This window comes from Pundamilia nyererei, unplaced genomic scaffold, assembly GCF_000239375.1.
Source record: "Pundamilia nyererei isolate P.nyererei 1_Seehausen unplaced genomic scaffold, PunNye1.0 scaffold00021, whole genome shotgun sequence".
Classification (NCBI taxonomy): domain Eukaryota; kingdom Metazoa; phylum Chordata; class Actinopteri; order Cichliformes; family Cichlidae; genus Pundamilia; species Pundamilia nyererei.
In genome coordinates this window covers 3,817,591-3,841,549 of record NW_005187422.1, presented here as the reverse complement: position 1 = coordinate 3,841,549, position 23,959 = coordinate 3,817,591, and the positions used below count along the sequence as shown (strand labels likewise).

The 23,959-nt window shown below is 42.5% G+C and overlaps 1 protein-coding gene across 8 annotated transcripts in view; it reads left to right on the top strand.

The window, feature by feature from the left end:
* iqsec1b (IQ motif and Sec7 domain ArfGEF 1b) overlaps positions 1 to 23,959 on the top strand; it is a 234,192-nt gene that overhangs the window by 183,724 nt on the left and 26,509 nt on the right. Inside the window, exon 1 of one of the 8 annotated variants that reach the window (XM_005726696.1) lies at positions 6,968 to 7,126. The exons of 6 other annotated variants lie outside the window; for them this stretch is intronic. In XM_005726696.1, coding sequence (XP_005726753.1) covers positions 7,035 to 7,126 — 92 coding nt within the window. In that variant the 5' untranslated portion in view covers positions 6,968 to 7,034. Of the gene's footprint in view, positions 1 to 6,967; positions 7,127 to 8,724; positions 8,888 to 23,959 lie in introns of those variants that run through there. One more of the 8 variants, XM_005726697.1, reaches the window with a different exon arrangement.

The window sequence follows — 23,959 nt, the reverse complement described above, 5'->3', positions numbered from 1 at the left end:
TGTGTTAGCCTTGCGACAGACTGGCGACCTGTCCAGGGTGTACCCCGCCTCTCGCCCTATGACAGCTGGGATAGGCTCCAGCGCCCCCCGCGACCCTGAAAAGATAAGCGGAAGTGAATGGATGGATGGATGGCACTGGCATGTCTGTTTTGCACAAGGTATCCTTTAGCAGCAGTGAATGATGCACCAGTTTATGCTATTAGTGAGACATATCTGTCACTCCCAGCTCCCCTTTTTTCTGCATGCAGGGCCGCTATTGTGATGAGACATATTTTACCCCAAACCAAGATCTTGTCCTGAATCTACTCTGTCAGAGTAGATTTGAGTGCTTTAATCTCCCCACAGAGGTTTTTTTGTATATGGGCAAATCTTTTAAATGTTTAAATTTATGGAATGAATGCACACATGCACGGCACATGTTCGATTGCAGACTTGATCTCAGGACTAAAATCTCTCAATAACCAACGTCAAGGCAGCAATGCTAAAGAATGCCTTCTTCATAATGAAAAGAAGCAGATAGCATCTGATTAAACTGCATTTCATGAAAACCTGCCATAAGAATATGTCCTCTTAGCCCACTGGGCAATCCACTGATCCCTAAGGTTCACGTGGCTTGCGTGTCTTTAGCATACCCTAGTGTGTCAGAACACGCTTGCTCAGACACGGACCAGTTGGAATGGACACAGTGCACGTCTGTTGTGGTCGCTAATATGCAAGGAACACTCAAGCACTGCTTCTATGCAGCAGCATTAAAAATTGCCGCATGAACACACTGATTAATTTATAAGTCATGCGAGAGGGGCACCCAAAAAATCCCAGATAAGCTGCATAGTGTGAGAGTTCTTTTCTTCTACACAGACAGATTGTGATTTGCGTGTCTGTGCGTGTAAATGGGTATGAGAGAGAGAGAGAGAGAGAGAGAGCATGAAACTGAGATGCTCCTTTCAGTTCAGGATGAAGAGAAAAAAAAGAGGCCTGAAATATTTGGGGAAGTGGGGATTGGTAGGGGGGGATTGGCTTCTAGTCTTCTCATATCTTATAGAAAGACTTGGAGACTCTTTCCAAAGAATGATTCTGCCATTGTCCCACTCTGGCTCTGCTTTTAAATGATCAGATCATCTGATGAAAACCCCTCCCTACAGTCAGTAGCAGTACACCTGCATTTATGGTTTGTTAGCATCCAAACTGTTATATTGAAGACGTTTCTCTCACAAATCCAGCAACAGTACGCTTCTTATTGAACTCTCGTACTACATCAGATTTATCTTTAAAGGGATGCATGGCGTCGGGCCATGAGGTGGCACTCAGCTGCCTGACGGTAAACACTCATTAATTCCAGCTCTGCCAGAACACACAAACATCTGCCGTCTGTTGCCGTGGTGACTCAATGGACCCCATCCAGCAGGCACCGTAGCATGCCTTTCTGCGCACCGTATTTCAGTGCACACAATGCCAGCCGGTCCTGGTACCAAAACAAAGCAGCCGCCTCCTCGTGGCTTGAAGCAGGTCCGCTGTGTGTTAGAGGGAATCCCGGATCCTGCGCAGAGCCTGCTGCTTGCTCACATGTGCGTGGACGGATGTTTAAATGCTCCGACAGAAGCCCTGACGCAGCACAACCCAGGCCCTCGCTGCCTTTCTGCAGACGCCGTCCGTCCTGACATCGCAGGCTGTGGGGCAAGGCCTGGTTTCATTTTCGAGAATTCTCCTCAGATTCTGTTTCCTGTACAGAGGTGCTTTTCTGAGGAAGTGACTTATCATTTCTATCAGAGTGATAACATCAACCTGGTCTGTGTGAAGTGTCTGCTTAGATTTGTGCAGCCGTTATCAGCTTGAGCTGCTTTATTCATTGTACCACAAAAAGTAAAAGCCACGATTCAATTTGTGGTTCCAGGAGGCCGCTGTGAGAAAGCAGACATGCTGTGAGCGCTGTCTTTAGTAGCGTGTTACATTTGGACACCTTAATGTTGTGACAGGCTGTCAGGAGACGGTGTCTTGCTTTCTTACGCCGACTCGTTTCTCTTCGTGGCGTTGAAGCCGACAGTGCTGATGTGGTGTCAGAAGTAGTGCCAGCACAACACCAAGCCGCTGGGCTGCGGGCGCCTCTAATGAGCTCCCCTGAGTGGTAAGCAGGCCGATGGAGATGGCCCGTCCTCTCTCCTCCCCCTCGCTCAGCGTGCTCGCCTCTAATTGGTGGGAGAAGAAAGAGGGACTTCACTCTAACAGGAGACAAAGCTTTGTTTAAAGTGAGTGACACAAAAAGTAAAAGAAAAATCTATTTCTGCCTCATGTGAAAGCAGGTCCTTTCACCCCAATTATAATTTCTGGCAAAGGCCCGAGGTTTATGTCGTCCAGTAGGTCCTGAGCCCGAGGAGAAAGACATGGGTGACGCGAGCAGAGTCAGGTGTTCGTTTTGGACGATGGGAGACTCTGATGTGCCAAATGAATGCTGCTTTTTCACCTAGTTTTAATCACACTGTTGGCTCTTAATGTCAAAGTGCTCTTTGGAATGACTGGAATAATGACGCCCTCTACTGCTCAGCTAGCAACACAGCCAACAGAGGGAAACAAAATCAACAGGGGACCGTGGTACATGTTAGCTCAGCTCAACCACCAAAGGATCCAGAGGGAAACACAGTGAAATGTCTTTATTTTTTTTATTAATTCTAGTAAAGGCATGGCTGTAGTTTAAGAGGTGGAGCAAGCCATTTCTCATATTGTTGCTATGAGACACATCTGGACAGTGTTCAGTGTGTGTGTGTGTGTGAATGCAGCTCAAAGCAGAGGCTTGATAACTGCTCAGGGCGTGAAGCTCAGGCAATTATGACATGAAATCTTTGTGTTTCGGTTCTCTTTATCAAAGCAAGCTTGTGGCAACATTATTCAAAGACATATTTTGGATTTTAAAAATGTATTTAAGCATTCTGGTGTCACAGTAGCACACCAGGGTTTCCAGGAAGAACAGTGTACTCGTGTCATTTGGCTCACCAAATTGTGTGCACACATCACATTACGTGGATACAAAATGTGCGGAAACAAACTAAATTCTTATGCAAAGTGTGATAAAGTATTAGCAAGAAGAAAAATGGATGCTTAAATAAATTAAAAGGCCTGGTGTGTTGATTCTGTTGATCATCCATATTTATTAGTCATTTAGTCCATCACTTGCACAGCCAAATTAAATTGCTGCTTGGGGGCCAAAAATGAGCTGCTGGGTTCTTTTGCTCTGTTATCTTTAGAAGCTGATTTCTAAAACACCAATGATGCACAAGCAGTAAGTTAGCATCCAATAAAATTCCTTTCTTAGGTTAGTCATATATGACTTTCTCCACACAAACCTTTGAATCTACAAACATTTTACATTTACTGTGGTTATAGTTGATTATCATACACATTCAGAGTCAGAGAGTGTTTATTATATTGATCTCTGAGTGTATCGGAGCCTCGTGAAAGATTGTCCGGGGTGGCCCCTGCCTTTCACCTTAACAATAGATGGATGGCAGAAAATGGTAAAAGTTCTTCTACCTCAGCCTTCATCAGGATGAAATTGCAGCTTCTTTTGCTCTGGATTGTTTGCCCGGTGTGAAAATATTAATTGAAAACCACACAAAAGTACTTACAGTGTACGCTTCAGTGGACTACACTGTGACTACACTATGTTCTGAAGCACTGTTACCATAGTGTGAACCCGGAGCTTCAGAGAAACCAGTCTTGATCATTTAAAACGCTCTGTTACATCAACTATTTCTCGAGGCTGTACCTCTGTTATGTAACTCCTACATCTGCCCAGCTCTAATTACAAACCCCGTCTGAGCTGTCTCAAGGATGTCACGCCTACAACTTTTCCTTGATCTTCTTCTGTATGGCACTGACTTTACTTCTACTCCACTCTCTCTCGTGTTTCTGAGATCACTCTGTGTCCGCACATTAGTTGTCATGCATTCAAGGCCGTTTTTCAGAAGTCGGCTGGATACAATAAACTCTCATTTTCTGTGTGAATGCCTTCCATTTAAATGCATTCACACTAAGCTTAAGAATGGTCGGCCAACATAAACTTTAACCTGCCTATTTGTGTCTGGATTCATCTTTGAATTCAATAAATGCCTGCAGTAATTCTGTTCTCAACTCTGAGATGATGCATTCACATTTCTTTTCTTTAATTCAATCCAAAGTTTAGAAATCCGAAAATATTACAAAAAATATATCAAATAAAATGTAAAATATCAGGGCGTTGCTAATCGGCTAATGTTTGGATTTATTCATCACAAACCTGTGATCATGAGTCTTACTGTGCAAAAATTATGATTGGCTAATTTCATATGAAGCGTAGTGCTGGCTGCTTCAGGCCAGTATAGCATGGTGGCTGCTGTCACTCCAAGGTGCTTTGCAACCCACCTCAACCCTTTATATTATTCATGCTATGTCATGTCATGGTTGTTGATATCTGCTCTATTTTTAAAGGGAGTTTTGTTGCTTCTCTCCCTGTATTTTGGCCTTCAGGGTATGAAATTGGATAGGTGTGGAAGTCTCTGAACAGAGCTGTAAAACCAAATATGTATAACTGCCATATGGTTAATTTTCATGTAATTAGTCTTACAGCCCAGAGCCAGAACTTAGCCACTGAGCACTTGCTGCTGCATATAGTGACTTGACACTCTGGGGGCACTGCTTGTTGAGATTTATAAACTGTAAGTGAAGCTGAAAATGTGAGTGAAGAGGGGACAGTGTGTTGTTGGCTCAACCTGTGAATGATCTAAGAAGCAGCTAGCCAACTAGCCAGAGAGCTTCATAATTACGTCACCACCTATCATCCTGATATAATCTGTTCTTGTTTCTAAGAACTGCTGTTTTAGCAAAGTGAATATGCTGCTCTAAAATTATGCAGTACTTAGATAGTCAAGACTTGGTGGAGTGGTTTCAGATCAGGTTTCTTCTTCCTCCTTTCTTCTTCTACTTTTGTTTCTACTTTTTTCACCTGCTCCCTTCAGGGGTCACCACAGGGGATCATCTGGCTCCATTCACAACAACCCCAACATCCTCCTTCATAACATCAACTCTCTGCATGTCACTACATGCAAGAACCCCCTCTGTGGTCTTCCTCTTTTCCTCCTGCCTGGCAGTTCCGTCTTCAACATCCTTTGTCCAATATATCCACTATCCCTGCTCTGCACATGTCCAGACCATTTCAATCATTCCTCCTCCAAACTGCTCAACCTGAGCTGTCCCTGTGATGTACTCTTGGTCATTCTGATTGGAAACCTGAACATCTTAACCTCTTCAGCTCTGCCACCTCCAGCTCAGCCTCATGATTTTTTGGTAGTTCCACCATCTCTGAACCACAGACCATAGCAGGTGTCACTACCATCTTGTGGTTCCAGATCAGGCACTGGCTCTGAATTTTTCCTCAAACTGCCAAATAGGACAAGGAACATCCAAGAATCTCTTCTATCTGAAGTCAGAGCTACATTATTTATTTTATACATTAAAACAGATAAATAGGAGCCTCTTTCTTGCACATAGAAACTTAAACTGGAAAGTCTTACCATATACTACAAAAATATACTTTTTAAAAATTGCACTTTTTTAAAATTATCAGCCTTTTCCAGCTAGATTTAAAAGGCTGAAAGATCTCTCTGGCTTTCTTCGTGCTCTTCCTCTGGTTTGCTCTGCAGCATTTGAAGCGCTGCCGCTGATGCCTGTGATGTCACAGGCTGTCCTGCTTTCAGAGGCTTATGGAGAAACGATAACAAGCTCCTTTATCCTCATTAGCGCCGTTACATTATGACGTAGCCTCTAGCTATTGTTGTCTTTCTCCGTCTCCCCTTTGTTTTCCTTCCCTTCCCTGCCTGAGACACAACCAGCCAGACAAGCTGTATCTTAGTTAACTTTGTCTGGAGAAGAGACACGTGAGGAAAGCATAACATTGTCGAGGAAATCTCAGGGCTGCCTGCTACAACTCTGTCCCACTAGAAATGGTGGAAACAGAAAAAGTACATTTGCTCAAGAGAAAGGTGCTAAAAGCAACTCCTGAGTGTCTCTTTAAAACAGATATTCTGATATACATTAGATGGACATGTAAAATCAAATCAATGTTTATGACCCAGAGCTTATTCCATATCTTTTTATGCAGTCTGTGCTTCTGACTGGTGGAATCCAGTTAGTGTTGTTAAAGCTAATATGAGAGCACATACAGTTTTTCCCCTAACTGAACAGCAACTTCTACGACTGAGAAATGAAGCTAGTGTGGAAGTTGAAATAGCTGCCGTGAGGCTGACTGCATCATTCCCCACAGAAAGCTCATAGGGGTTATTCTTAAACTTGTTCAGGCTCGAATTTGTGCATTATTATATTCGGTCTCCGTTGAGTGTCAGATGGGATCCTGCTAGGTTTTTGTTAGCTCAGCTAATACCTCTCTGAACTCGACCTCTCTCTTGTGTAATGCTGTTTGTGGCTTTTGGAGCATTTTAGTGGAAATAATTTGACCTGCTGTGGGGTTAAACTCATCCATGCTTCAGGTTTTCTGACTAAAATCCTAGCATTGTATTAGCCTGTTAGCACTACATAGGTAGGTATATGTACTCCAAATCCACCCTTTTGCCCTGTCTTTCTGTTTTTGCTGTCTTGAGTTTCATCTTTTAGAAACAGCAAACTAAAAACACGATTTGATTCAGTAATCTGGCTTTCTTCAAGGTGCTGTCATGTCGGTGTCACTTGTTTGCAGAATGAATTATTTGAAGCTACTAGTAGTTATTTTTATTCTCGCTGCAGGGAACACGCTGGTGTAAACAGCTAAGGCAGATTTTTTTTTTGGCAGCACATGGAAGAGAAATATTTAAACCTAGGTGATGTGATCTAAACTGGGACGCCACCTGTCAGGAGGAGCCATTAGTGGGAAATCCCATTACTAGTAATCCTATAGGCCCAGTGATAGGAGCACAGTAAGTAGTCTCCACTCTCTCCTTATGTCGGTTTCTCGTGGCCTCGCTGTATAAACAGTAGTGGCCACAAGCCTGTGAGTGCCAGTCTTGGAAGAGGACATGACCCCTGGCAAACTTTCAGCAAGTGGACAGAGAAACGAGCTCAGGATATTAATGCCGTTCCATGCCAGCTGCAGTTCATTGTCGAAACAGTGAGTCGTACACTCTTAGAAGCTCCTTCATTTAAAAAAAGAACGCTTCTCTCTGTTAGTCTGTTTAATTGACTTCCATCGTCTGTCAGATGCAGGACTGCGTGCTTCATCACCACCTTTCAGCCAGTTTTGTCAGCTTCAGCAGTGCTTATCACCTCACAGTTTTAGCTAAATTTAGACCATTGGCTTAATGCCACGTTGCTGTGTTATTGTTGTTGATGGTGGTGGTGTTGTAGTAATGGGTTTCAGCTAAACATAGAAACCAAGTAGAGCTCAAAGTCCTATCACTGGGCCTATAGGATTACTATAAATGGTAGTACTTTAACTTTAGTAATGATTTGGAGGTATTTTCAATTCAGATACTTTGGGTTATTATCCAAAAAGTAGCATTATCTCACAGCTAGAAGGCAGCTGGTTCAAACCTCCTGGTAGGTAAAGGCCTTTCTGTGTGTTTCTCTGTGAGTTTCCACAGTTAAGTTGTTACGTTATCTGGCAATTCAAAATTTGCCATGAGTGTAATACAAGGTAGATAAATTGCTCAAGTGCGTTGATTCATAAATGCATGTGAAAAAGGTAATATGGCTTTTTAAATACCACTTCATTCCAATCCACAAATAGTCAAAGTTCTTAAATGAAAGCATTTAAAATTGGTCAAATCACAAAAGGTTACCAATGTGCCAAAGCATCCTGACCACCTAAGTAGCTAATATGCTGTCAGTCTTTGCATGCAGCCAAATTACCTCTAACCGATCACAGGTCTTCTAGAGTCCAGGCCTCGAAGATTCCTCTATCTATCTGGTGCCAAGACATTAGCAGCACATCCTATAGGTCATGTAAGCTGTGACTTAGAATGGGATGAGGCTTATTCCAACACTTCCTCCAACATCCTGCTGCTGTTGATGGTAAGTCACACCACCATCAGAATGTGGTCTCTCTACTGTCGAGTTACCATCATGTGAACTTTGCAGTTTGGGTCCTGCCTTTTTCAATCATATCTTTATACCTGCTGATTGATCCCACATACAACATGGAGGTAATATTTTTTTTGTTTTGGCTCAATGGAGTAAATATACACTTTTTTTCTCCAAGCAAGCTATCAGTTATTGGCATCACTGTCAGTCTAAAATCTTCACAATATCAAACTCAGAGGCTTACTCAGCAAAAACAGATCATTTCTTGTTCAGTCATACGGATTAAATTCACCATTTTCCCAGAAGAATCACTGATGTTTACGCCTCTTTATTTCCCACTTTGCTGTCTGCATGTTTCTCTGCAATCAAACTCGGAGCAGTTCATCTCATTAATTACTGCACATTCGCCCAGAGAGGAGAATAAGCCGGTGCATGAAAAGGCTGCATGCACTCAGGTCTCAGTGCTGCCTCCCTCTCTCTCGCTCTCTGTCAGTGTGAAGGACTAGGTGCCGAGAAAAACCTTGACCTTGCTGTGCTGCCAGCGAGCGGCAAGGACTTGCCGGGCTGCGTCAGGCTGGACACACAACTCCACTGAGAGGGAGGGAGTGAGTGGGGGTTAGAGAGAGAGAAACAGAGAGTTAGAGAAAGGGAATAGAGGAGGGGCTATGCTGAGAGAGTGACAGAAAGTGGTGGTGGTGGTGGTGGTGTTGAGGGGACTCAGAGTACAGCAGGGCCCGAGCTGTCTCTCTCTCTCTCTCTGAAGCTGGAGGTGAATGTGGAAGGATGGTCCCCTGCCTTCACGCTGCCAGTGTCGACCATATGCCGGGCTGCTCGCTGTCTCTCCCTGCCGGTAGGGCTGCTTCTCCTCGTGCTTCTGTTATTTTCATTTTCTGTCATGTCATACCTGCATATTGGCCTAGCTGGGACTGCTTTTTCTTCTTTTCTAATCTTTGGAGTGTGTGTGAGGTGAGAGCAGAGACGGAGAAAGAGAGTGCTTGCGGGCTACGTATGATCTTGTTTACACCCGCTGCCTGAGCAGGTGTCTGGCAGGGATGACTGCAGCAGCTGCAAATGCACTGTGCCCACCCCCCACCCTACGCCCCACCACTTCCACCCTCGCTCATCACTCCCTCTTCCCATCTCTCTCGAATAGTCTGATGTCATGGCAGCTGATGTTTGCTGCCTGCTGCTCGCTGTAGCAAACTGGGGTTGAAGGGACAGTCCAACTTCTCAGACAGCGCCTGGACTGTTGTTGTCCTTTATCTCTCTCTCTCCCCCCATCTGCTCTCCCTCTATGCAGAGGCAGATGTGTCCTCCGAGCAGCCTTGCAAACCAGGGGTTGTGCACTTGTTGTTGATGTTTTTTCTCTTTGGTGTTGTCTTTAACTCTGCTGCATCCCGGTTCTACTTTTGCTGAGGGCAGGCGTTCGTGTGATGAATTCCTATTGATCATTTAAACAGACCCAGGAATAGTTCATTACATCAGGCTTCTCTCTGCTGACCTAGACAGCATTCAGCGTACAAAGTGGACAGGCTCCTGTGCCATACTAACCATTATTGCAAATGAGATGGAGGGTCCTCAGCAGTCACTCCCCTCTGCCTTGTACCAGTACTCATTGGCTTGCATGTCTTAATACGGTTTAATAATATTAATTCAATATTAATTCATCCTGCTTTGGCCCGCAGCACAGGATTACGTCTAACTTGTGTGATTTTTTTTTTTCCTGTATGTAGCCTGACAGCCCACATCCAGGGCTTTCAGGCTCTGAGGCCAGAACTGCTTTTTCGGTTCTTGGTTTCTGTCCTCAGGGGCAGGATTTTCAGGTTGGGTAGATTATGCAGCATTAAGCTGCTTGGTATCAGATAATTCTACAATGATGAAATCCTCTAGGGTTATGAATTAAAATGGGTTGAGCTCTGCCGTTGTGTTGCACTCATGAGAATGTTTGTGACTCTACACTTTTTTTAGGGTTTAGATTCAGTGCATCACAGCTGTTGCTAAACAGGAAATTTGTTGCCTTGTCCAACGTTTAGGAAGACATTTCCTGCCTGTTTTGAATCTGCAGCTCGGGTGCAGAAAATAAAGCGGATGGTGCCATAAGTGTTCTGAGAAGAGAACGCATCCAAATCACTCCAAGAGTGAAGCACGCAGAAAGGTTTAGGCTGTTTTTTAATGCAAACTACATCAGCGAGTGCTCGATAAATCACAGGCTCATCAGAAGGAGGAGGACGAATCAAAGGAGGTGAAAAGGAGCCAGGAAGCTTTGACAAGCTCCTGATGACTCATCTTGCATATGATTTGAAAGGCATTAGGTATGGGCCCAGCCGGCCGGACAGAGGCTCACTCTGCTGGCCCATCAGTCATTATCACTCCAAGGAGACTCGACTCCAGGATAATGATTCTGATTGGAGTTTGCTGAGGTTGAATGGAATCCAAAATCTGATGCACAGAGTCATCAGAGCCACATTTGTTCTCATCTTTAAATTTGAGTTGCCCTCTTTGTGTTTGGTCAAGTGAATCATATGCAGCAAGACGGCTAGAGTGATATCACTCAAAGAATCCTGAATAGAAATGTTGAGAGATTTTTTAGATTATAGTTACTCTTTACATTTTTGCACATGCACAGTCCAACCGTTCTCATTCGCAGAGTGTCATTGACCATTTGGTCAAAGCATGTGGTCTGCCAGTTTATGCACACAAGATGTCCTTCAGTGGTGGAGCGTGAGGCACAGGGTGAGACAGGCCTTTCACTCCAAACTGGTGCAGGCTCACTGTGAAGGGAACATTTCAGCCCAAACTTGTTCAAGTCCAAGCCGTCATGTTTTGGAACCACCACAATTTCCCATTCTTGTTGTCTTTTTTATTGCCGTGCTTGACGACCACTCGTGACTTTTGACCCCTGCATGGTTCTAGAGAACAGGCACACAAATGGCCTTATGGTGGCCGTGCACTTCTGATTGTTGTGTTACTAATTGATTGGCTCTACGTTATACCTGAGGATGTGGGCATTACTGTTTAGACGAAAGTACAAGTCTTTGTATACACACAATTCTCCACCTCTCAAATGCCCAGTGATAAGACGTATGGTTCCAGCCAGTCTGCCATAGAGATTACAGCCTGTTTATGCCTGCCCAGCATTGGTCCACTGAGTCTCTAGGATTGGTGTCAACAGGCTGCCATAAAGCCCAATAACATGTGGCAGGGAAAGGCTGCAGGGGATTATTATGCTGGTGCTCACCTCGTCTCTTCCTATTATTACCACAATTACTGTCAGCAGCTATAACAGGGGTTCTTGAGATGCTCTAAATTGTGGACGATCGTGTGTCATAGTGATTTAGTTTCACTACTACAATGCATTTTTGATGCAGAATGGCAAACCCACTACAGGAATGAGTATTCTGCATGCTGTAACAGGCTGACAGTTTCCTGTGGGATGAAATCAGGCCTTTAAATAAAGGGTGGTTTAAGGGGTGGGAGTGACAATCAAGTGAAAAAGAAAGTTTTTACCCTACTCTGTGTCGTCCTGTGAAAAATATAGTATATCCCATTGTTCTGTATCATTTTCTCTGCCTCACTATGGAGCAATCTTGTTTTTGCCAAGTTGCTTCAGTTCATTGACATTTGCAGGGATTTGTACATGCACAGCTCTCTTATGGTCCTGATACAGCATTTCAGTCATGTAGAGAAATGAAAGCAGTAACAGAATGCTTAGGTTTCTGCGGACCATGCAGACTTCTGTGTAAACTTTCTTCTTCATGTGACTGTGTTTTTCTTGTTGGGTGTGTAACCTTGCAAAGGAGATTCCTCCATTTGATCTGTTTTTGATATGCTTGTGGTCTAAGTCCCCCTTAATCCCTAACCCTAGTTCTAATCCTAATCCTACATGAAAGTGTAAATTGTCTTAGGAAAACTGTTCATCAAAGTCCAGAAAAGCAAAACAGCAAATATTAAAAATAAAACTTGGGTGTTTGTTTACCCAAACCTAAATGAACCTAAACTCATAGAACACAAAAAAAACAAAAGACATTCATAAACTTCTTCTGTTCGTGGCTTTCAAAATGTGCAAACACACTGTAAAGACATACAAATGAAGCTTGTTTTTGTGACTGTTTAATGGTTCAAATAAATCCACACTGTACCTCTGTGTTGTTACAAACATAAAGTGAATGGAGCTTTCATTTCATAGCGGGCATACTTTTCCTGTACTCTCGCCAAGGAAAATGGGAATACGATTGTGTGCTTTGCATTTAGGATCAGTGGAAAATCTCCTCACACGCTTTGTGTGCTGCTTAAGATTATCTATCCCTGTGTCAGTGTGAACCATGTGGTTCTATCCCGGTTCATTTGTCCACATAAACAAAAACCAAACATTCAATAAACAGATGCTTAAGCTGAAGTAACTTACTGGCCCTCTGGGAATTAATGCACTGATCATGAATTGTAATATCTCATGTTCTCTGTCCCCTTGCACCCTGTCATTTCTCTGAGTTAGTTGAAATGTTATTGTTGAGTTATAAAGTACAGTGTATCCTGAGTCTACAGCATGTGGTGTGAAAAGTTGGAACAGTTTTTTTCCATTTGTACTCTAGGTCTGCACCAGATTGGCCATGGTGACTGTGGCTTGGCAGCTGGGTTTTCCACATTTCTACTCAAGGAAAACACTTCCAGAGGTGCAGCTAGTCAGCTTCCAATTGCTGGAATGTGAAGAGAGAGGATGTACCGCTGGATGTAATGCTTAAAAGAAAGACTTATTAGAGCTGTTGGAATTTCATGATAAGCAAATAGCAGCTCATTTGCAGACTAATTTTTGTTATTTCTCAAATGAGACTTGATGTGATTCTTAAGGCAGACTGAGGTCAGATAGGCAAATAATTTCGGCCATGTGCTTTGTGCTCTACATCAAGTAGGTGACCTTCATTGAATATGGATTTTCAAATAGATTCCTAACTGGAATTAAAACTGCTAAATGAGCTTAAAGTGAAGAATGTAATGCTGTTAAATGCTTAATTGATGCACCCAACTGGACGTTCAGCAGCTGAAACAATTGTGTGAGGCATTTACAATCTCTATTTAGTCTAAGAAATGTTAGCCATTTTCTCAGACCCAAAAAAACATGTTTGTTGGAATGAATTAATGACAAAATTTAGATTTCTTTTTGAGCGTGATGAGTTTTGGCACCCAGCTGCTGGAGTTGGCATCAAATTCCCGCTTGTTGGTAAAGATGTAGTCCACATTCATCTCTTATTTCCAGCTTAGTACAATTTAGGATGAACTGAGGGTTGTACTGAGCCTGAAACATTGTTTTAGCATTATTTCCCCAGTTTTAAAGCAAGCTTCCATCCCACTGGCTGTCCTTTACACACAAAAGTTTAAAACAAAGGTAGGCGGGGCTTTAGTGCAATCAGCCAAGCTGTGTGAAAATGTGCATATGAGACACTCCCAGTTTGTATGAAATAGAGAACCGAGTTGAGAAAAAACTGAACTAAAAGATAAACATGAATTAATTTGGTTTAAATGGAAAATGCATAAAAAATAAACTTTGCTGAGAATCATCACAGTTTTTAAGTTTTAAAGAAGTGCAATGACAGTCTCACAGCACCATAGCAAACATGAACTGTTGCTAATTTGGTGTCAAAATGTCACAGTTCTGTGGGGGAGTGGGGGGGCTCATTAGGGGATGGAACAATTTTGAGTTTGAATATATTAGCTGTGTATATGGGAAATTTCAGAATCAGTTCAGTAGATCGTGGTGATAATCTCGCTTCTTGGAAAGAAAATGTCATGTCGTTAAAAGCGTACACGTAACCTTGTGAAGGGGAGGGAGTGGATGGACGTGCCTGGCAATCGTGTTCAAACCTACAGGTCTTATCAGGCCATTCAGTTGCCTGCTTGGAAACATATTCAAATGGTGTATTCATAGTCTCAGGAGACAGAAAAAGATGATTGTCTTCTGGGAATTCTTGCTGCTGGGAATCCACCTCAGTAGGATTTTTTTTAGAAAACAGCCACTAGTCATCGGTACCTCACAGTCTGCTTTTTCCACCAAACACTTCAGAACACTAGTTGACAAATAGTTTCTAGGGACACGTGATGCTCACTTCACTAAAAAGCGTTTGCTAGTTCTTGAGATTGAGGCCCACAACAGTGTAGGAAATGATGAGTGGAAATGTTCCTTCCTCTTCTTTTTGATATATCGTGCTGTTCACCTTCTCATTCTTAAAAACAATTCCATCTCCTTCCTTTTCATGACATCCATATTTTGTTTAGCTTAGTGAAATAACTTCTAACTGTCCAAATCATATTTCCCTGAAATTTACGGTTATTCTACAGAGATTTTTTTGCACTTGTACGTCAGCAGTAGTACTTGCATGTTTTAACACCACCCAGTCTGCCTGCTCAGATTTGTCATGTTTTGAAGTGTTTCAGGTTTCCTTTACATGCTAGAGTAAGAGCGAACTGTGGAAAAGGGGCCCCTTGGCATGTAGATTTGTAGAGGAAGTGCTGGTTCAAAAGGTTAGCAGCATTCCCATTTGAAGAGGAAGCGTTCAAGGTGAGGAGAATGGATCTCTCGGGGAGAAGGAGTGAACCAAAAATCCTTTCATCAGTCTAAGGATCTATTTGGGAAAGAGTAAGCATTTTCAGTGGCCTCTGGTTGACCTCTGCTTGGCTGAGTCTTTTCATGTGCTGTCTTGAATGGCATTAAAATAAATTTGCGCTTGCCTCTGTTACCTAACTGGCAGTGTATATGTTGGTATGCATGTTGGACCTCTTTGTCCTGCTCATTAAAACTAATATCGACAGCTTGGCCAGGTGGCCAATTACTTATGCTACACAAATGTACAGGATAAAATGCGCCTGGCAACATACATCATGAATGCAAATGAAATGTTTAAAGGCTTAACAACAAGTACATGCCGCAGAGCATGATTGAAAGTGGCCATTTCAAAGCCTGTATCAGCAAATTAATGGGAAATAAATTATACTGATTGACTTTAACATATGGTAGATTGCTTTTTGAAGTATTAAGGATTAGGCTATAGCTGAGGCAGTGAATGGGAGTTATATGATTGAACTGCAGCAAAAGTTTTAAATTAGTGGAGAGTGGGTGATGGTGTATAAGCTCAGTTTCTGTCTGGAGAACAGAAAAAAGAATGAGGGTCTTTAACTGCACTGTATATTTCTTGTAGCTGTTTTGTCTGAGGATTTATTACACTTGTTTTGACTGAACATGGCTGCTGACTGTTGGTGGAACTGATCTTTATGCTTTTAGCTGGCTAGCTAACATTTTAACAGGTCTGAGTACCTTGAGAATTCACCTAGCTTTATTTGAAGGTCTTTGTGTAAAGACCACGCACATGTCTTCAATGCAAATCAGAAAATTAAAAAATACACATATATTTGGGACAGTACAATAAGAAAGTGCTATTTCTCCCACTTAGATGCTTCAGATCATCAAACAGATTTTAATATTAGACATACAGACGATTGATGCTATTTTCAGTGAACGTAGCTCTTGATGCTAGTTGGGATTGCTGCTGATGTTGTAGCTGCATCTTTAAATCTGGAGTTGTCTTATGTAAACATTGTTATGTTCTTCGCTGGCTTGCTAACCAAAGCTCTGAGAACATTCAGAAGTCACTTAGCTCTACTTGAACTTGGTGGTCACTCATCCAAACTGGATAGCTGGCTGTCTGTTAATCGAGAATCTTGTTTTCTGTTTCTACACATGTTAAATGCAAGATACAAGGTGTGTGTGGAGGATTTAGAGTTGGTTAGTCTACCTGACAGAGGTGGGGTCAGTTGTAAAAGTAAAGCACATTACTTTTATTGGTAGGCAGTAATAAAGCTCATTCTGCATTCTTTGGACCTCATTTAATCTAACAGCTAACTAAATCACATGCTAGCTCACCAGCATTCAGCAAAAAAACAACAACAAGATATCGTGAAACATTTTCTAAAGGGGTCACAGTTGGATATAGACAATGGTTGCAAAACAAAACATTGTATCTTAAAGTCACTGCATATATCTGTGTCATAAACTGCATATAAAAGATGAAAATAGCATTTAGTTTCTGGACTCAATGCTAGCAAGCTTAGTTAGTTAGCTACATCACGTAGAAGTAGATAGTACTAAGTAACAGACCAATAATATACTAGCATTTCACCAAAACTGAAAGAACAGACTTCTTGAATGGCCTGCACCACACAGGAAATTCTCAAGTTTGTCCCATTAAAAGAACAACTAAAGGTACCAACATGACAAATGCAGTCGAGAGGTCCCAGTGAGAAAGAGACCTAGTAATCAACTTATCTGTCTGATTAATCTTTAACAAAATCAAACAGGTAAGAAATCTCTTAACATTGCATTTTTATGAATTTGTAAAGTTGGGCATTTGGGTACTCGAATCGGGTTGGCTTTTTTTAGTGCCAGCCTCCAGTGGCCAAAAGAGTAACTGCAGTTTAAGGAACTTTTATGAACGTGTGCATTGGTTTTCTTTGTTTTCTTCAGGTTGCACTTGATCTGTGTTTGATGGATTTTGCCACTTTCCTGCCCCTTCAGTAGACTAGTGGCAGATTATTCTGTCTATTCAATTCAAACTGGACATGAACGCACATATCGCTTCCAAAAATCAAAAATACAGTATAGTACAAGGACGCCTATAAAACTCATTTACCTCTACTGATAACAGCATACAGTACACAACTCAATTTTATTTTATTCTATCCATGTAATGTTTACAAGACTTCCAGCTGTGCCTACTGAAGATACAGGAAGTATGTACAATTTCATCCCATTGCAGTGCAGCTTGTAATGTCTTGATCTTTGTGTTAAACCATCTTTACATGGGACTTTCTTCGTTCTAAAAGAAAAGGCCGTCCCAGCTTTTTCAAGCCTGATCTTAAAAAAAAATGAAAAGTCTACTCAGGTCAGTAAAATGCTAGAAGGAACTTTTCGGTAGTTAGTGTGGATTTAGGATTTTGTTGTCTTCTGGCAAAATATGGTAGTAATCAGCCGTGTTTTTTTTCTGTCCAAGTACTTTTAGGGCATTCCAGATGGCTAAGCCGTGAAGCTATTTTGTGGCTCGCCCCACTGATTATCAATACTTAATTATCTGCAATTAGATTAAGAATGGAAACTCCATTATTACTCGCAAACCACGCAAGTTACCATGTGCTGTTCCAGAAATGCTGATAACTCTAACTTACTGCCACTCCTACTGAACTACTTCCCTGTTTCTTGAAGTTCGCACAGGGTGTCAGTTGACAGGAGGAAAAGGGGACTCTGGGTGTCATATGTTGCACTTTAAAAAGATTGGTTATGTGATAGCATGTTTTCCTCTAAATAAAACAGGGTAATTTGATGTCAGATGAACGATGGTCAACTAATGCAACGAGTGGAAGAGGTAATTATAGGAGAAAACGCAGTATAGTGTTTCGCTTTTATTAGGGTGCCAGTAGAAGCCAAAAATAATCCCCAATCAGCCAGTGTAATTGAGTGTGTCACACCAGGCTGCCACTCCCTTCCCCTGACAGGCAGGCACACACAGGCGGCACAATGCCGTCATACAACCTTTCTTCCATTTCAGCCTTGCAGCTCTCCTTGGCAGAGGTGAAAACTCCAGCGGGAAGGCAGGAGTGCACAGCAAAGAGAAAGGCGGTCTTTATTGCAGATGCCAACATCAGCAGCGCCCAAAGCCAGCGTGTATAGACAGAGGTGCTGCCTGTCCTTCACAGCCTCAGTGTGTATATGTGTGTGTATGTTCTACATCACAGAAAAAGGGGCGGGAAAGGAGCCGTCTACCACTCACACTAACCAGAACTAGAGCCGTGCTTCTCTGGAAGTCTGTCGGTGTAGAGTAGTAGTAGCGTCAGCCGGTGCCCTGCTGCCACAGGCTGTCTGGACTTGTCAATGAAGAGTCTAGCTGGGTCACCCTAGGTCGAGACAGGCCTCTGTCCTTACTTGAGCTTCTCTACAATGAAGGTAGGTTCATGTTCTCAGCGTAATCTTGCCGTGGCTGGAGTTTGTCTTTAAACCTCTGGTGTCTTTGGTTTTCTTCGTGTCAACAGTCGTACAGCATGCGTGCTTCACAGAGAACGAATTTTCTCTTCTGTTTTCATTTTCTGTCTTTAACACAGAATGACATTTCATTTCTTTGTTAGTTTAAGGTCCTGATTATTTCCATTTCTTGTCCTGTATCATCTGTGACATTTTGGGAACTATCCTGTTAGGCCTGAACCAGATGGGTTTCGTCTCTTCTCCTGGTTGATAATAGAGCACCCACACACCCCCACTCCACCACCACCACCACCTCCATCATTTGTGTCTTGCAGCAGATGATGTACAGGTGCTTCTCCTGAGCCTCTGAATTGTTTCCCTTGTCTGGATAAAATGCCCTTGAAACCAGCAGGGGCAGCAGGCAAATCCATAACCTGTCATGTCCGCTCAGCCAGGATCTCAGACTGCATAATTTTGGCCTGATGGTCCTGCTCAGAGCGGACAGCGGAGGGTGCTGCCCATCAGTCACTTTGGCAGCAGTGCTGCCCACTCGGTGCCAGCGATGAGAAATGGATAGTAGAGAAGGGACATAAAGAGAAAGGGGAGGTGATCCGAGGGACCCGTGAAGGGTATTCAGCCGTCATCAGTTTCTCTCATTTCCTGTGGCCTGGCAGAAAGCAAAGAAGTTTGTCTTCAGTTTGTAAAATCTAAACCATAACCTTTTACTAAACTTGACTTTGTAGTTCTCTTGCCTAAAACTAACCAAAGAATGACTGAAAATGGGAAAAGACTTGAAAGTCAGTCTTGTATGTGACGTCCTGTGTTTTAGCCATCCATCCATGTCTGTTTCCTTTTATGCCCTTTATCCCAACAGCATTCACACCAACCAGTCAAATTCTGCAGACACTACAATGCAGTTTTTCAGAATTTCACTTATCAGTGTTTATTACCTGTATGCAAACTGATATTTAATTTGCCTGTAAAGGGTGTAAATGTGCAGTCTATAAAAGCTAAGTTAAAAGTTGCAACAGAAGGACACAGCTTCTTCATAAGCATGTGGAAGCTTCAGGGAAAAGGAAACTTGGCAGCGCGTCTCTGCTCCACCTAGAATTAAATCCCATTTCACTAGTTTGACGCACCTGGTACCAGGAAGCAACTTTCACATTCAGAGGTTACTGAATACCAAAGCTCAGTCTACTGATTCACTTCTAGGGTGTTTGCTTAGCCGTTGTTGCTTTCAATTTTATACAGTCTCAAACCATTTGATAGTTAGTGTGGGTGGGTAATACCAAACCACAGTGGGTTGAAACTTTGACTTTCCCTCTTCTCTCTTCTTCCAAGACTTGTTCATTTTAAAACAACATTGTCATAACATGCAAAAAATGCAAGGCTTTAGTGGAACAAGGTAGCAGATGTTAGTTTCATATGCAGCAACTTCTTATAGGTTGAAACTTGTGTGAGTATGCCACCTGACATCAGAACTTTAGATAAGAATTTCAAAAACAAGCACAGTTAATAATGATGATCGGCACACCACTGGTTGTTAGTAGTTACACTTTGATTTGCTGTGAACTGACCAGTGGACAATAACTGGATTGGGTAAAAATTTTGGAAGAAATAAAAATTGCTTTTATGCACAAGGCAAATGAGGAAAGATTTGGAAAGTCAAAATTGTCCCAGTAAAGTGCGGACTGAGTGTTTCAGCATCCTTGTTGTGAACCGTGTTCCTATCCTGTTTCAGTTTATCTGAAGTCAGCGCGCCTTGTTTTTTTATTCCCCTTGGTACTTTTGCATTTTCCCGTCACGCATAGCCAGTGTCCAGCCATTCTCAGACTCAAACTGAGCACACTCAGCCAGCCGCTCTGCCTGGAATAGAAAAATGTTTATGAATACTAATGAAGCAGCAGCAGCTTTACAGAGAGCGCCTCAGGTTTACGCCACTGCAAGATGCTCATCTGTTTTTACTAAACGTGTCGGGATCTGCCATGTGTTCTGTGTGAGACATCGACACGATGAGCTTCAGTAAATGTTATCTACTGTCATTTGGTTGGATGAAATCTGATTGTTTTTTCTTTTGTTTTTCTTAATGGAAAAAAATCTGTAAAAAAAGAATGACGAGACAGCGTCGCCATCTGTGGGGGACATCTGAAAAATACTTCCTGTCTTGAATCACCTGATAGCATCATGGTTTGGGTGGATTGAATGCACAGACATTACAACAACAAATACTGAAGATAGGATGCGGTTCTAAAAGCTCAACCCTGTTTTGGAACACATACATAAAGTAGAACTTAACACCATGCACGGACTTATACCCGAGAGTGACACTGATTGATTTTAGAATCCGAGGCAGCGATAAATCTTGTTTACTAGAGCTGGGAATAAACCTGTCTGGCTTGATTAACAGATATGTGTGGTTTATTAAAACTTTGGTTTTATTTAAGTAATACTGGAAACCTTTAGCAGAGTTGAAAAGATTTTAAAATATAGTTGGATTGGTTTAGTCAAACTTCTACTGATGAGAAAATAAAAATAAATCAACCAGGGTCAAATAATCTTGACTTTTACTATAAACACTTTATCTGAACAGATTAAACCTTTACAGTGCCCTCAAATGTCATATTATATTAAAAAGTATTATTTGTATTTGTTAATGTAGAAAGTAACATCAGCAAGTTGTTGCAAGTGCAAGCATATCACTGTGAATTTATGTGATCAGCTATCTGCAACGACTGGGCAGCCTCCCTGAGCCTGGTTCTGCCGAAGGTTTCTTCCTGTTAAAAGGGAGTTTTTCCTTCCCACTGTCACCAAAGTGCTTGCTCATAAGGGGTCATATGATTGTTGGGTTTCTCTATGTATGTGTTATTGTGAGGTCTACCTTACAATATAAAGCACCTTGAGGTGACTGTTGTTGTGATTTGGCGCTGTATAAATAAAATTGAATTGAATTGAATTATGTGACCTCTGCAAGGAAGATCCCAAACTGAGTAAAACTGACGTCAACTGTTTTTGAGAAATATATTAATTTGTTTTCTACATAAGAGCAAAGTAGGAGAATATTTCTTTTATTCTCTAAGAGAGGCCTACATTGTATCCTGGTGAGTGCTGCAGAACCACTGATCCAGCATCCATCACTGTGTTCACAGCTCTTAAAAGTGAAACGATACATGATAAGACTCGGGTTGTAATAACGTCCTGTGATGCTGCTCAATATTTACTTCTCCCTGTGCTGCTGTGAGTTAACGGTTTGGTATTAGAGCTCATGGGCAGCTCAGATACAGGATGGAGGAAGAGTTATGGCTTGAGGATTAGAGGAGATAAGCTAAATAACTGCGTGGTGGTCGGAGGAGCTACAACAGCAGAGCATAAACGTGAACAGATATTATTCCATAAGGACACCAACAAACCATCAAGTATGTTTTCATCTGCCAGCTCTTGTATCTGCAGTATGTGTGTGTTTGTTTCATTGCTTTTAATGGGTGATGCTTGCATGTGAACGTTATTTGTTTTTAAGTAATGTGGGCTGTGCGCTGCATGTGCTCTGTTGCTGGCTAGGAGCAACATGACCAGCACAGAGCATGAGAACCAGCGGTTAGTTAAGTTAATCCTCCCTCTCTCGCTCTCTGTCTCTCTCTCTCATGAAGAGGCTTGAGGCTGAGAGGGCAGGGCCACCGCCTCCCCGTGAAGGCCACACGTGGGTGGGTTCTGTGCTCAGGGATTACAGGGCTGAAGTGGAGCCAAACAGCTTTAGAACGGGCAGCCAGACGCCCTGTCTGCTTTCTGGGTTGGGCCTGAGGAGCGCTCAGTTTGGGTTGTGGGTGGTGTGACCAGCTCCAACAGAGCACAAGGGCCTGGATCTTTGTTTTCACTTCTACATGAACGTATTCCCTAGCGTCTGTAAACAGGAGATAATTAGGAATGAGCTGGTACTTGTGAAAATATGCTACAGCTTCTGCTCCAAGTCGGTGTAGGTTAATGGAAAAACAGCTTTTATGGCTCCACTGAATTTTTGAAATGGTGCCTGTTTGTGTACGTTTAGTTCTGACCCATAATTAAAGTGAAGTGGCTTGTAAAAAGAATCAGTTCAAATATAATCTCATATTTCTAACTATAACAAAGACATTCTCAACTCTGAAAATATTTTTACTTCCTGAGTCACATCAGTGTTTCCCATAGAATTAGACTTTGTTGTGGTGGTAACGGGGGGGAGGGAGTGCACCGCAGACCATGCTTATTGTATAGCAACTGCAAACAAGGTTGTGTTTTACTCTTTGTGAAATCTTCCAAGCACCTTGAAAAGTGAGTTTTCCTTCTTTCTCCCCCACCCTGCAGCTCTGAAACACCAGGATTTGATTTTAACTTATTCTCTTCAAACATTTTTACATGTATGAAAACAGCTTGGTAGAAAAAAATGGGGGAAAAGGTGATTCGTTGCTGTAACCGAATGAGGTCAGCTGCTGATAAAATGAAAAGAAAATATTTTTAGATGATCTCTTATTCAGTATGATCTTATTCAAGATCATATTCTCATGAATCACATTCAATGGAAGAGCTGTCATTTCTACCATACCTCTATGGTTCCTGCTGAATCACCTCGAGTGTGTCAAAACAATGCCTCAACTTTCAGGCACTCAAGTGTGGCAAGTGATCTGGTGATTAGCCGGGATTGTGTTGGTTTGGCTAAATATCTCCTGAAAAGCTCTAAGCCAGCACACAAGTGCACTGTGGCACTGCTCTGTGTTCTCAGAAATTACAGTAGAGCTCAACATTGACAGTCTCACCCTAGAAGATGAATTCTTGGTGAATGTCAGACAAAAAGAAGATGCACTCTCTGAACATTCAGCCACTATCCGGCCTGGAAACTTCGGGCCCTTCAACCCAATCGTAGCTGGAGGAACAGCTCTCATAACCAGTGATGCAACATTTGAGTCTGTTTGAAACAGAAGCTGATATTTGTTCTCTGTGCGAGAGCGCAACTCATCAGAATAGAACTTACAGGAAGTAAACAGAAACTAAAAATAGCAGCTCCGTGGCTGTGACCAAGCTTCCTTAAGTTTTTCAGATGTGTCTGTAAAAATGTTTCCCTGCTATGCGGGTTATCTAACTGTCAGGTTATTTAACTAGCAATGATCTAACACAGGGAAAAGCATCAGGCCCCCAGATCTTTAAAGCTGATGATCTCATTATTTGATGCCACTTATTCATCACCTCTCCCTGTGAAAAATGTCTCTCCTCTGAGACTCTGCCTAGTGAATCCGGGTAAGCTCCCTGAGCTTCTAATCAGTGCTGCAGTTGTTTTAAACCACAGATCAGAGCATCTGGGGAAGGTGGACATGCAGACACATTTGTCTCCAGGTACCCGACTCACACAGACTGCTCAATTTACTTACCAAGTGAAGCAGAAAATGTAGTGTCTGTCAATGACTCTATTTTTGCCCCCGCTGGTGTCTCGTGCAGTATGTGAAATGTGCCACACCCACACAGCTGTGGGTGTGGCATGTTGTCATCCTGGCTGTATAAGGAGGTGTTGGTAGTGAGAAGAGCTAAGGTTTGCCTGCCGTAGACGGAGACTGAAGTGTGTGTAAGACGAGAGTAAGATCTGGTCGTTATAGTTGGACCGGAGCTGTCACACCCTCCGTCCTCAGCGCTGAGGAACTGGAAGTGATATAGGGATTAATACAAGGACAAGGAGCACTGCTGTTCCCACTTTGGAGTCTAGACAGAGTGTGACAGGTGTGTCTGTAACTCAAGCCCTTAAAAGAGCCATCCTGTGATGAGTTGTCACTCTTTAAACTCGCTTTGAATGCACTCAATTGAAACTGTTTGGCTGTTTGAAAAAGACCAGCTGCTTTATGAATTCCTCCGTGTGCTTTTGTGTCGGATCAATAAAGGGTAAACACACGAGGACGCACATACCAGTGCAGT